At 39.4% G+C, this 13,624-nt stretch overlaps 2 protein-coding genes across 2 annotated transcripts; both read left to right on the plus strand.

The window, feature by feature from the left end:
- The first annotated feature begins 915 nt into the window (after positions 1-915).
- On the plus strand, positions 916-8,534 carry LOC127774093 (NAD-capped RNA hydrolase DXO1). The gene is made up of 13 exons (XM_052300366.1): positions 916-1,455; positions 2,497-2,729; positions 2,812-2,877; positions 3,012-3,090; positions 3,686-3,765; positions 3,850-3,873; positions 4,003-4,124; positions 5,164-5,371; positions 5,463-5,516; positions 6,221-6,267; positions 7,175-7,259; positions 7,553-7,616; positions 7,749-8,534. Exons 1-13 carry the CDS (start codon positions 1,053-1,055, stop codon positions 7,868-7,870), a joined length of 1,587 nt encoding a protein of 528 aa, XP_052156326.1. The 5' UTR covers positions 916-1,052; the 3' UTR covers positions 7,871-8,534.
- A 2,430-nt stretch (positions 8,535-10,964) lies between these two features.
- LOC127772875 (uncharacterized) lies at positions 10,965-13,352 on the plus strand. Its single transcript, XM_052298860.1, has 8 exons — positions 10,965-11,361; positions 11,578-11,691; positions 11,781-11,849; positions 12,000-12,019; positions 12,125-12,177; positions 12,276-12,306; positions 12,389-12,470; positions 12,699-13,352. The coding sequence occupies exons 1-8, from the start codon at positions 11,148-11,150 to the stop codon at positions 12,911-12,913; spliced, it is 798 nt and encodes a 265-aa protein (XP_052154820.1). The 5' UTR covers positions 10,965-11,147; the 3' UTR covers positions 12,914-13,352.
- Positions 13,353-13,624: the final 272 nt, after the last annotated feature.

Below are 13,624 nucleotides of genomic sequence, written 5' to 3' on the forward strand. Positions count from 1 at the left end.
AGGGTTCTTCACGCATTGTTGGTCATAGGGGCCCACCTATCAATGTTTGGTGAATGGCAGTTAAAGGGTAGGGATCCCAACGGGGTCATGATAGTCAACCACTCTCTCCCAGTTCCCCACACTCGTGTCAAGGCATACATGGTTAAAGTAATGGGCGACAATTGCAACAGTTGCCGCCATGTCTTTCACGCGCCTTGCTACGGGGTAGACATCCTTCTTGTCGCTAATAAATCATATGATGTCATGGGCCCGAGGCATCTCGGGCTACGTTGTTTCATGTCTCTGTTATATAAATGGCCACAGGCTACCTTAGGGCCCTTGCGAAAAATATTCACGCGCTGTAAGGTTATTTTTTTGAAAGCATGGGCAATCCCTTGAGGGCCACCCTTTAGCACTTTGAGGTGGATTCATGTGTCATCTTTGATCAGCTATATGTTTAAGTAATTATAGTAAAGGTCAAATTATCATCTTCTATAAAAGTTATGATTCCCTATTTTTTTCTCCCTAGTCAATAATAGCAAATGAAGAAAACTAGTACTTCCTCCGTTTCACAATGTAAGTCATTCTAGCATTTCCCAGATTCATTAACATCAATATGAATGTGGAAAATGATAGAATGACTTACATTATGAAATGGAGGGAGTAATACATATGCAGTATGATGCTGAATATCAATTATTTGCCTTTGTTAGTTATACTTTATAAGACTTGTTAGTTTCTACTTTATGAGATTATTACTGTTTTAGTTGTTTTAGCTGGCTGATTACAAGATATAAGTATCATCAACAGAACAATACACGCAAAATCCACACGATACCCTCGTGTCGTGCCCACCTTGGATCTAATCTAAAGCCCGGATCAAAACCAAGCCAAAAGCCTAGTGAGCCCAGCTCGCTCCCGTTGATCCGGTGAGCGAGCCCTAATACTTCCAGAAGCTCCTCTTCTTCGCCGTGCCGAACACTCGAATCGCATCGCATCGCACCACAAACCCTCCCCCCCGACCAGAAAGCCAAGAAAGAAACCTTTCTTCGTCGGTCTCTCTCTCTCTGCCCATGGACTTCTCGGAGCAGGACGTCGAAATCTTCGGCGAGGACTACGACGACGCCGAGGCCGGCGGCGGCGGAGGCGCCTCGTCCGGCTCCTCCTCCCCGTCCTCGTCCTCCTCGTCGTCCGCCGCCGGGTCCTCCTCCTCCTCCAGCGGCGCCTCCAGCAGCAGCGGCGGCGGCGGGGGCGGGGGTGGGGGCGAGGACGAGGACGGGGTCGACCAGGGGGACGCCAGGGGGTACGACGACGACCCGTTCGACGGCGCGCCCGCGAGGGCCGCCGGTGGGTACGGTGACGAGGAGAGGGGCGAGGGTGATGCGGAGGAGGAGGAGGAGGAGGAGAGGGATTTGTTTGGCTCTGACAACGAGGATTACGTCAAGACCCCCGCGCGTAGCAACTACCTAGTCCCAGGTCCGCCTCTAATATTTGCTAAATTATCGTGCACATTTTGGGTGACAATGATCAGTCTCTAAGCATATCTAATCAGTAGAATTAATTAGGGCATTTTTACAAAATCCAACCCAGTTCTTTTGGTTGCGGGTAAGCTGATCGTAGGGTTTAGGGGATTCAGTGAGCATGTAGAAAATTGCGGGTTTCACATGTATGTATGATGAATAATTCTTGTTCTGGACTTTTTAATTCTTCCTTCCACTTTCGATAGGCATATGATACGCACAATGTGTCTTATAAAGTAACAGTACATCATGGCTACTGTCTTCTGCTTGCAACTCACTTTTAAATCGCAAGAGATGTTTTACAACACCATCAAGCATAATTGTTGGAGAGTAGCCATTGAACACTGCCTAACGATAAGTGTTAGGGGCTATTTGATTAGCTGATAGTTACATTGCACTATGCTAGTATGTTAATCTCCCGTTTTGATTATAGGTAGACTACAGTTGAATAACATCTATCTGCAAACGAATTTGAAGTATAATTGAAGTGAACTCTGCAGTAGATTACAGTTATGAAGAATACTGCATCTGATCTGATTTCCTCTGTAGAACATTTTTTTTCACATTCTTCTCAATCTGCCATCTAACTAGAAACATAGAAGTTTGAACTTTGAAAGATCAAAGTTGATAATAAAACATGCATAATTTATTGAAAACCTTCAATATATGCTAATCATATTTGTGATAGGAAGCTCCCTAAAATCAATACGCTATTTGTGATGATTTAGTGCTGGAAGGAATGGAGATCATGCTAATGCTTTATGTGTAACAACTTGATATCTATTGTTGGCATACATTTTATCAATCTACTAGGTCTCCATTAGTGATTGGTAATGCCCATGCTTGTGGTAAAGATTGTAACTGGGTTATTTTACTGGCTATACGCTTGATATGTTGGTGCGGGGCTTGGGGCAGCTAGCACTTTAAAATGTTTGAATTATCTAGGAGGGAAGGTTAAGCTTCAACACTATATTTCATTCCATGCCTTCCCTTATAGTGCTACCCTCAATACGGAACACCAACAATCATTCTCGGGGAGGATATGGGGGGCGGAATGGCAGAGGTCCACCTCTTCTTCCAAGGCCAGGAGGCCATCCAGGACGGCATAACTTTGGATATGGTGGGAGGTTTTCGCATGGAAATGGGCGTAATGTTGAAGGTTTTGTTTCAGAAATGAAGCTTAATAAGAGTGAAGAAACTTTATCTAGGAAGTTTGTTGCTTTTCAGGAGGTGAGTAATGATACCATATTCTTTTGATTTTTATATATTATCTCTGGTATCTATGTATCCAAATCCTTTCCTATTCATGCAGCCTTCTGAGATTGCATGCTACAGCCGTATTGAGGGTGGGGATGTATATTTTGATGACCGCAGCTTGGTAAGATCACAGAATTGCTCACGATCAATTTCACTTTCCCTTTAGTTCGCCATTTCCTTAAAGTCTGTCTATGTAGTATTACAGAAAAGTATTGCTATAAATTTGCTGCTGTACTAAACATACTGTTATTTTAGAGGCTCTTCAAACGTAACATTTGCGACTATGTTGGTGAAAATCTCAATAAAGGATTTGAATCTTTTATAGAGAAAAGAGGTAATTCCATCAAAAACTCATGTTTTCTGTTTTTATGTTCTGGAGTACTCCCTCCGTCCCATAAAAGGCAAACCTTGTACGAGATGTGACACATCCTAGGGAGACATGTCCAAATTCATAGTACTAGGATGTGTCGCATTCCGTACTAGGTTTGTCTTTTATGGGACGGAGGGAGTAGTTGATATAAAGAGTACTGTTAAATGTAGAAATTGTTCTTATCTCTGGTATTGCAAACTTCTGTTTCAATCATCCTGGATTAACTTGTCCACATTTATAGAAAGTTCATGACAGCATGGCACCTTCCACTAATTTTACTTGGATAATTTATTCTTCCTTAAAAAATGGCATGAGAGAAAATACATAACTACTAATTAGAGGTTCTAATTATTTCTCATAGAGCCAAAAGAGAAATGAAATAAATTATTGGAACTAATTAACCCAGAAGTTCTTTTTTTTTTTTTGGAATGAGTTGAATCCTACATGTGGATCCAGATAAACAGTAGTTCTGTTATTTGGAAGTTGTTCTTTCCTTTTGAATTTATTTTCATTCAAGGGGACTGTTTCATGACGAATGTGGTTTATTTGTCAATATCAGATTTGGGTTCAGAAGGATTTGGTGATCTTCTTGCATGCATAAGAAATTCAACTGTACCTCTTCAGAACATACATTTTGTGGTAAAATGCTGCTGTCAACCTTCCGTTTTCTATTTTAGTACTCTATGCATGGCACGCTGATCATGTATGATGCTCTTCTTGCAGACATACCGCAACAATCTTAACAAGGTATGATCCTTCTAGTTCGAACTATCTAAAACAAACTGTCTTCCCCTCATTTTTGTAGCATATACCACTCGTTTTGTTCAATATGCTTGTATGTTTATAGATCGATATAACAACTAATATTGTTACCAGATATTGGCCACGGCTTATCTAAGAGAACCATGGAAGATGGGTGTGCACAAAAGAAATGGTGTTGTATACCTGGACGTCCATAAGCTCCCCGAAAGACCACAAAGTGAGGTTGAACGCCGGAGGTGATTCTCTTTCTCTGAATGCTTCATTAAGTTGATGTATATGGTGATGGTAATACTGTTAGTGATGCTCGTTAAACGCATTTATGTTGGGTGATAAAAAAAGTTGATATCTGGTATGATAAATATATTAATGTCCTTAGTTTATACTTTATACGTGAGTTGTCCTATAGAGATTCTACTTTCACAAGAAAGATAAATGGAGATTCTCTTTTGAAAAGTGTTCCTGTTTATCCACCATCAGTTATTTAGGGTCTGTTTGGATGCTACCCTGAGAAGGATCAGCCTGGCCTGAGATATGCTAGAGAAAAACTGGAATGTGTTTGGTTGATGCCCTGAGACATTTGTCTACTGCCTGACCTGAGCCGTCCGGCACCGTGGTTAGCCTGGCTCAGGCGACCGAAAAAGGAGGCCTGACCTCCAGGCGTGAGCTAAGAATGTGATTAGCGAGTAGCACGTTTCCTGTCCGCAGGTAGTCAGAGCTTTGAATGGCTTGGAAGCCATGTTTGACTTGTCGATGCGACAGTACATGCAAAGGATGCATGCATAACTGCTAATTAAGTGGATTAGCTATATTATAACAAAATGTCAGTGCTAATTAAGCACGGTTTTGCTTAATCTGTTTTCCTCAGGCGTAGAACTCCAACCAAACAAGAAAAGCACAGGCACGCCTCATCAGGCAACTTCATTCTTTGATTTTCTTCCACCCAGGCACGCTTTTTTCTCAGGCATATCACTCAGGTCACCAACCAAACAGCCCCTTATATCACAAGGATATCTTGTCCAATTTTATTTCTTTATGCTGTTTTAATTCACTGGCAAACTGATGTAACAAGACATGCGTAACTGTTAGATTCCCTGGGAAGTTTGACACATGAGATTAGCTGTATCTTCACTCTTGCTCTGTGCATGTATCATGTTGCCTTAATGTTTATAGTCAATTAATCATATGCTCAGTGTTGTTATTATCGTTACATGGGAAGAATCTGAACCATAATACTTTTTTTGTGTGCCTTGTCTTTATCTCTATATTTACTCTCAGATGTTATTGGGGATATTCTTTTGAAAATCTTGCAACTGAGAATTCCATTGATGAGGATGGAAGAGGTATTGATGCAAATGTAGAGTTCTGTGCTGTAATAAAAACGAAATTGGGTGCACATCGTATTATCATGGGTGCTGAGATGGACTGCTGTGACGCAACTGATGATGGTAGGCGGTTCTACGTGGAGTTGAAAACAAGCAGAGAGGTTAGCATTACTTTTTTTTTTGTGATTTGCTTTAGTTTGGGTACCACATTTATTTGAAATACTCAGTTTTTGAGCCTCTGGCGTGTAACAGCTGGAGTACCATACAGTGGAAAAATTTGAGAAAGAGAAGTTGCTTCGATTCTGGGTAAAATTTTAGTCCTGCTGTATTTCTTATTCTCCATTCAATTCAATATCATTTGTAACTTACTGCTCTGTCCTGCAGTGTGAAAGTTTATTTTGTGTTGTGGTTCATTCTCTTAGAACTCTTTTTTAATCAATGTCTAACGCTGCTATTTGCTTTCGTTAAGCACTGATAAAAATCACTCAATTGCATTGTAAAGCAATAATGAGGGTAGGGATGCGTATCTGTTGGCCCATGGGTACCCTTTGGCTCAATGGTGGAGCCAGGGAATTCTTAGAGCCTGAGTGAATCTAACTATGTTAGATATTTGTTACCAAAAATCAATTTAATTCCTAGAGTAATATAAAAAGTTAGTGTACGTTTGAGTTTTGATGATGAGAGTGGGCTGCCGCCCGGCGCTGGCCGCTGGGTGGTGGCTCCGCCACTGCTTTGGGCCATTCAACCCAGCCATTGGTTGCACTTCAATTGCTAGTTCATATTAGGTACAAAATGTAAACCAAATGAATTAGTGTTTAGCTGATGGGTATCCATGGTCAAGTGGTCAACCAACTTGCATCTTTAACTGAGAGTAGATGATAAGGTAGCAATCTTGTTATGACTCTGTCTACCATGAGTCCATGATCCACTTAGCTGCCTTTTATTTTTTTCAGAAAGTATGCATATTTTAACTTCTAACATTAACTTTTTTTCTTTACTAAATATTGCAGATTCAATCATTTATTGCTGGTGTTCCATATGTTGTTGTTGGATTCAGGTAGTATTCATTCTTTATTGTTTTCCCTTACGCCATCCATTTTTTGTAGTCAATGTGATGAGCTTTCTATCACCTGACAGCTGGCATTTTTGCAATGGAAAATGATTTTCGTGATAAAATGTTTGCTGATACAATTTACATGTTAAAGAAGCTGTGCAATGTTAGTATTGGGCCTTCTGCTTGGCTAGGAGATTGACATGCTGGTTATCACAAATCAGTATGCCACTATGGTTGTCCTCTACAAGGAACAAGAGTAATTTCATTTACACCTGGTGTCATCAACTGTGTACGAAGCAAGCTCATATTTGTGATAGTCAGTCGTTTCTCATGGATGTCCTGTTGCAATAAATAATTGTGCTGCCTACCCAACTTTTGTGGGGCTAAAGGCTGCTGGTGCTATTACAATAAATATTTTATTATTTGGTACTAAGGTATATTTTTCCCGGTACGTGTATGCTCATTTTCGAGTTAATTTTGTCTAAATAATTACAATACGATTTCATCTTCGGGATACCAAATCTTTGTGTAGTAAACTAGAGGTTCATGGAGACATGGACTATTTCTGGTAATATACTGATATGTCTCCATTTATTGATTGTAATAGGCATAATAACTTAAACACATACTTGATTTTCTAGATTCTTCATTTCAATTTGTTTGACTGCGTCACATGTACTTGATAAAATCGTATGCTTATTTTTAATACAATGTTCTGATTTGGTGTGGTATTTTGCTCAACATTTAACCTACCCCATATGATGCAAAAGAAGGCTTTTACTTTTTTAACTTCGACTTTGTCCCAATTTTACATTGATTCCAGTGGCTTGTATTTGTAACTTGAACTAGTACCCCTCAGCATTTTCCTACTAATAAAGGAGTTTCAACCATATATTTTTTTTACCTGCAGGAATGATGCTGGTGTACTTATACGGACTGAGAGACTAAGAACCAAAGAAATAACACAAAAGGTGAAAGCGAAGAACTACTGGCAGGTAATCAAGCTTTCTTCCTAGCAATTTTAAAGGACACATGCCTAGATAGACAACTATAATTTAGACCTATCAGCAGGTTAAATACTGGAAATGTGAATCATCTGTAACTCTAGACTCCCAAAGGACGTGCTTCCTTTGCAACAATTTACCTGCTATGTAAAATATGTGAGATTAGATTGTCTAAATAAGTAGTTCTCAATTAATTTCCTGCCACGTCAAGCATAAAAGGGATAAGAATACAATGTACTTATCTTGAAAATAACAATAATATCTGATATCCGTATGTACTTCAGGGAGGTGTTTGCTTGGCCTTCGCTGATGAGGTCTTATGCTGGTTGTATGGCACTGTTAGAGAAAGTAAGTTCATTTATCATTCTGAATATCTAACTAGTTGCATTTTCTCAAATTTTTAAATCACGGACTTATTGGCACTCATAATCATATGATACTCTCTGTACGCCTGACATTGCTTTTTTCCATCTCTTACAGACGAGGACTACATCCTGCAATTTGTACATCCATTCAATCGCTTGGAACTTCTACGTGCCCAGTCTCCCTGTCCTGATGCCATCACTCATCATGTGGAGCAGCTCTCTGGTACAGCAGGCTAGGTTAATTCGTACACACAACTTCGGCAAGTAAAAGGGCTGTTTGAGGTAGATCCGTGTTGAAGGATTCTATTCTAGGGGTGCTGACTCTTAAACAAAACTTCGGCAATTATATAATGGTTGAGCTGACGACTTACCCAGCCAAGCAACATAGGCCGACGACTAAATGGTTTGCTCTTCGAACTGCCAAAGAGATTTTGAAATTGTCAAAACCTTGTGTTTCTCCAGTAACATTAAGTTATAAATTAGGGAAATGGAGAGCTATGCGGCAATGCTACTACTGGGTCATGCCACCGAGGCACCAATGATGTAACTCTCTACCAGATACCAGTACCAAGGGAAATGATATGAATTCTAGAGAGTTTCTGAACTAACATGTGGTATATAGCTTTATTTTGAAATGCTATAAATTGAGAATATTAAATCGTCAAGAAGTGAGAAACCCATCTGCACCCCAGCACTCCCTAGAGCAGAGCATGACATTTTTTTGGGTTAGGGCCTGTTTGAGGAGTTTATGTCAGCTGAAGCTTTTTCCAGAAATAAAAGTTCTCACAAACCAAACATTCTAGCTTCTCATCTAGATAAGGCCTTCTCATCTAGATAAGGTCGTGCTTAGTTGCAAATTTTATCTTCAAACTTTGAACTTTTCCATCACATCAAAACTTTCTTACACATAAACTTCAAACTTTTCCGTCACATCATTCTAATTTCAACCAAACTTTTAATTTTGGTGTGAACTAAACACAGTCTTACGAGAAGATATGAGAAGTTATAGTAAAATGAACTTATAAGCTACTACAAGCAAGCTAGTTATTTTAGCTTCTTTACATTTTCAGAAGCTGCCTACTAGATGACGCAATTGACTTAATTGTCTTTTTATCAAACGTTTGACCATTCGTTTTATTTATAAAATTATGGAATTATAATTTATTTTGTTGTGAGTTGTTTTATCACTTAAAATATTTTAAGCATGATTTATATATTATATAATTTCCTAAAAATTTGAATAAGGCGAATAATCAAACATGTGTTCAAAAGTCAACAGCATTATCTATTAAAAAATATAGGGGGTACTTATCAGCTGCGTTCTATAATTTATCTATTAAGGGGCTGTTTAGTTCCCAAAACAAAAACTTTTCATCCATCACATCGAATGTTTGGACACATGCATGGAGTATTAAATGTGGAAAAAAAAACCAATTACACAATTTGCGTGTAAATTGTGAGGCGAATCTTTTAAGCCTAATTGCGTCATGATTTGATAATGTGGTGCTATAGTAAATATTTGCTAATGATGGATTAATTAGGTTTAATAAATTCGTCTCATAGTTTCCTAGCGGAATCTGTAATTTATTTTGTAATATTACTACGTTTAATATTTCAAATATATATTCATATATCCGATGTGACAACTAAACCCAAAAATTTTTTCCAACTAAACAAGGTCTAACCAGTCATTTTTCAGAATTTTAAGAATTTTAAGCTCTCCTAAAAAGGTTCTAAAAGCCTTGTATTCCAGTTGCGCGTCTGTCGCCTTGGCAGGGAAGCAAATCTAACGTTCGCTTCAGTTGGATTTTCCAAGAAGTATTTTGCCCTATTTTTGTGTTAAGGTGCCACGAATGCGAGATTTCCAAACGGGAAACATCTTGATTCCCACAAGATTGATAGAAAAGAAAAGTCACTGATCTACGCATCTTGATTCCCACAAGATTTAAAAGAAGAACAAGTCGTTGATCTACAGTATATATAGTACTGCAAATTTCACAATTTCACGGGAAATATTTCAGATCCCAAAAAAATGGGGAAACTCAGCCATCGCTATACGCTCTTATTATGTTGTAAACAGGAGCATTGTGTTCAAACCGCTCGATAATTCAACCATGTTTTTCTTTAAAAAAAAATCTACTAATAATTTATTTAAAATCTACCAGTTTTCATGGATGACTTAAGGGTTATTGCGGTTATTGATAAAACCATGAATATGTTCATCGTAATCTTTAACTTGTTATAGTTTTGATTGAGGGGTTGTTAGAAGATTAATGGTTTCCATAGGATATAGGGTTGTTTGGTTAGTGTCTAAGTTTACCACAATAAACCTTAGACCAAACGTGGTACGACGAAAAAATAATAAACCCATGAAATAGTTTGTCATAAGTGTGACAATGTTTTGCCAAAACAAAATAAGTGAATAACTTGCGATGGGGGAGAAGCTAGGATTTGGAGATTAGGGGGACAACCACAAGGAATGTTCGTGTGGTTTATAATCCATTTTATGCCCTCTTTGTTTAGGCTTAGGCTTATTGGTTTAGACTTTTAAGTCAGCTTATTGGCTTATATGATTTATAAGCCAGTGAATTTAATGTCCTAAATTTAGTGGTGGAGTCATACATCTATCTCATATAAGCCAAAAAAAGCTTCTCTAACCTAGCTTTTGGCTTAATAGTGTAAGAGTGGCTTATGGCTTCAAAAAAAGCCAAACGAAAAAGCTGCTTGTTTGTTTAGGTTTAGACTTTTTGGCTTATAAGTTGGCTTATAAGCCTAAACAAAGAGGACTTTAATGCGATGTACTATTCATACTCTGCATTGATACCTCTAAAGCAGAGGATCTGAATTCAATGGTAATGGCTTCTGATGATCGCTATATATTGAAGGGTATTTAAACACACGGTTAGTGCGGTAATCTTACGGTATACCTAGCTGATTTCAACGAATGGCTTTTGATGATCGCTATAACTGTGCGGTTTTCACGATAACCGCTAAACCGTGGGTGACGATAACCACACCCTAGATCACATCAGATTTCTTACAGTTGTAAATTCTACTCTTTCCATCCCTAAATATACCAAATTTTAGTTAGATTAATATATTATAATACAACGAATCTGGAGAGAAGCATCCAACCAAAATCCCTTATCTGTGTGTTTAGTTCACGCTAAAATTAGAAGTTTTATTGAAATTAAAACGATGTGACAGAAAAGTTGAAAGTTTATGTGTAGAAAAGTTTTGATGTGATGAAAAAGTTGGATCTTCAAAAGTTTGTAACTAAACCCGGACATATATGTAGGGACAGTACTAAATTATATCGGGAACCCTTGTCGCAAATTGCAGTGCTAGCTGCACTAGGAGTACAAACCCCTAGTACAGCGTAGTACTCCAGTCGCCGGCTCGCCGCACACCATCGCCCATCAGACCCTGCCGCCGCGATCTCTTCTCGAGGCCTCCCGTTCCCTCTTCCCGGCGAGCTAGCGCACCGCGCGGGAGAGAAAGGAGAGCAAAAAGGATGGGCGGCGGCGAGTGCAGGAGCAACGACTACGGCGCCGCCGCCTACTGGGACTCCCGCTACTCCTCCCCTTCCCCCTCCTCCACCGCCACCACCGGCGGCGGCGGCGGCGCGTTCTTCGACTGGTACCAGGCGTACCCGGCGCTGCGGCCGCTGCTCCGCGCCCGCCTCCCCGCCTCCTCCCGGGTCCTCATGCTCGGGTGCGGCAACTCCCGTACGCCTCTACTACCTCTTTTACCTGCGTGCCTTCACTCACACTAGCTTGAAACTATCTGCGTACTCAAATTCAACGATTTCGGCGCTAATTCGTCGCGCGCGCCGCATATTTCTGGGAATGCACTGGAGTAGTAGATTACCCTGTTGCATTGTTATACTAATTATACGGTCACACCTATCCGTTGCATGATGCAGTTTGATCTTATTTTGGCAGTTTTGTCGGAGGACATGGTGAAGGATGGGTACGAGGAGGTAGTAAACGTGGACATTTCATCCGTAGTCATTGAGCAGATGAGGGAGAAACACGTTGATATTCCACAGCTTACATGTAGTGTTTTCATTGATAATTTCAAACTCATAGTTTGTGAATTATGGTTTCTATGCAAGGTCTATTTACTTGGTGTCTTGTGTTTTAAGATTTCCAGATGGATGTTAGGGACATGAGTTTGTTTGGTGATGGAACATTCGATTGTGTCCTTGATAAAGGTACCTTAAGAATTTTATTTACCGAAGCTTGCTAACGCTCTTGTGGAATACTTTTTTATGGAATTTACTGAATAAATTCATTTATGGTATTTGTTTATTTTTCACCACTACACTTACCTTGTTATGACGGAATTATGGAAATTTCTGAAGGTACATTGGACGCTATGATGGTAAGCTTTACTTGTTGCACAAACAACATTTTAGCTTTCTGATCAGGCATGAAATGAAAAATCATCTGACCATTATTGTTGTTGCATTTGATCTTACTATTTTAGTGTGGCGATGATGCTCCTCTTGGTGCTTCCAAAATGCTAGCAGAAGTGGCAAGGTGTCTGGCATGAAAGTTTATCCTTTTCACTCTTTTCAAAACTAGTTGGTTCCCAATGATTCAGTATGTTTCATGTTGAACTATTTTTCCCCTTGCAGGATTCTTAGGCCTGGTGGGATCTACATGTTGGTACATCCTCTAAATCTAAACAATACAGTGTGTAATCATTTTGCGTGGGATGATCTTATGGAGCGATGATGTTCTTTTGCAGATAACATATGGTTGTCCTAAGGAACGAGTGCAACTTTTGTACCAAGCTGGAAGCCACAAAAAAATTGAACTGTACATTATGCGTAAGTATTTTTCTTATGCTATTTCTTGATTCATGGAGCTGGACATAATTTGAATTTCCAGAAGGAAACACTGAATAATGGGGAGATTCAGGTTTGACTGATTCCAAAGGGAAACATTGGTTCCAAAGATTGGTTGATTCTAATGGGAAATCTTAAAACTTTGATTTGACGCTATGCTTTTAATTTTTCAGTTGGACCCTGATAAAATTTACTGTTATCATTTTGCAGCCACACCTGGATACCAGTTGAAATGGAGCAAAGGTGTTTCACTTGCACAACCTATCATGGAGGAAGTTTCATTGACAGTGGATGGTCAATTACCACCTGACTATGTTCTTAAAGATCCAGAGTCACATTTTATTTATATTTGCAAAAAGCCAGATGCCGCTAATGAAGCTAATTCTGTGGTTGCTAATGAAGGGGAAACCATAACTTCAAAATGATCTTTTGTATCCTTAATTTGCATTTTGTTTTGGGTTGCTGACGAGCCTTGGATAGTATGTGCTCATAATAAATTTTGTCAGATGTTACTGTTGGATGAAAATCACGACCCTCTTTAGCCGCCTGGGGCCCCAAAGGTTGCCAATATGTGCTCGATATTTCTTCTCGGAACTTGGAAGATGTGACACAAAATTCATATGTATTTCAATATGCTTTGGAAGGGGCCAGCTGAGTTGTGTTAAGTTTGTTTAAAACGACTGAGTTCCTCTTTATATCGACACCCATAACATCAGAGTGATTTTGATGTGATCTTGTTATTCTGAGATGGATCATGGAACACTGCATGTCTGTATGCAGTGTATATGGAACGATATTATGGCTGTGTTTAGATTGGCCCAAAGTTTGCAATTTGGCTGAAATTGGAGACGATGTGACTGAAAAGTTGTGTGTATGAAATGTTTGATGTGATGGAAACTTGGAAGTTTGGAAAAAAACTTTGAAACTAAACACACCCTATGCAAACTGAACTCCCTGGGCGATTAGACATTCCCGACTAATGCTCGGTTAATCCCCGATAGGAAGGAATCAGAAGGGATTGAGAATTTGAGATCCCTCTCAATACCTCTCACTTCTCCACTAGTTACGGAAAACGAGAGCTCATCATGGTATACATTGAAGGGGAGCGAGTGCTTTCAAAAGTACTTTAAAGAGAA

This window comes from Oryza glaberrima, chromosome 5, assembly GCF_000147395.1.
Source record: "Oryza glaberrima chromosome 5, OglaRS2, whole genome shotgun sequence".
In the NCBI taxonomy this organism is placed as follows: domain Eukaryota; kingdom Viridiplantae; phylum Streptophyta; class Magnoliopsida; order Poales; family Poaceae; genus Oryza; species Oryza glaberrima.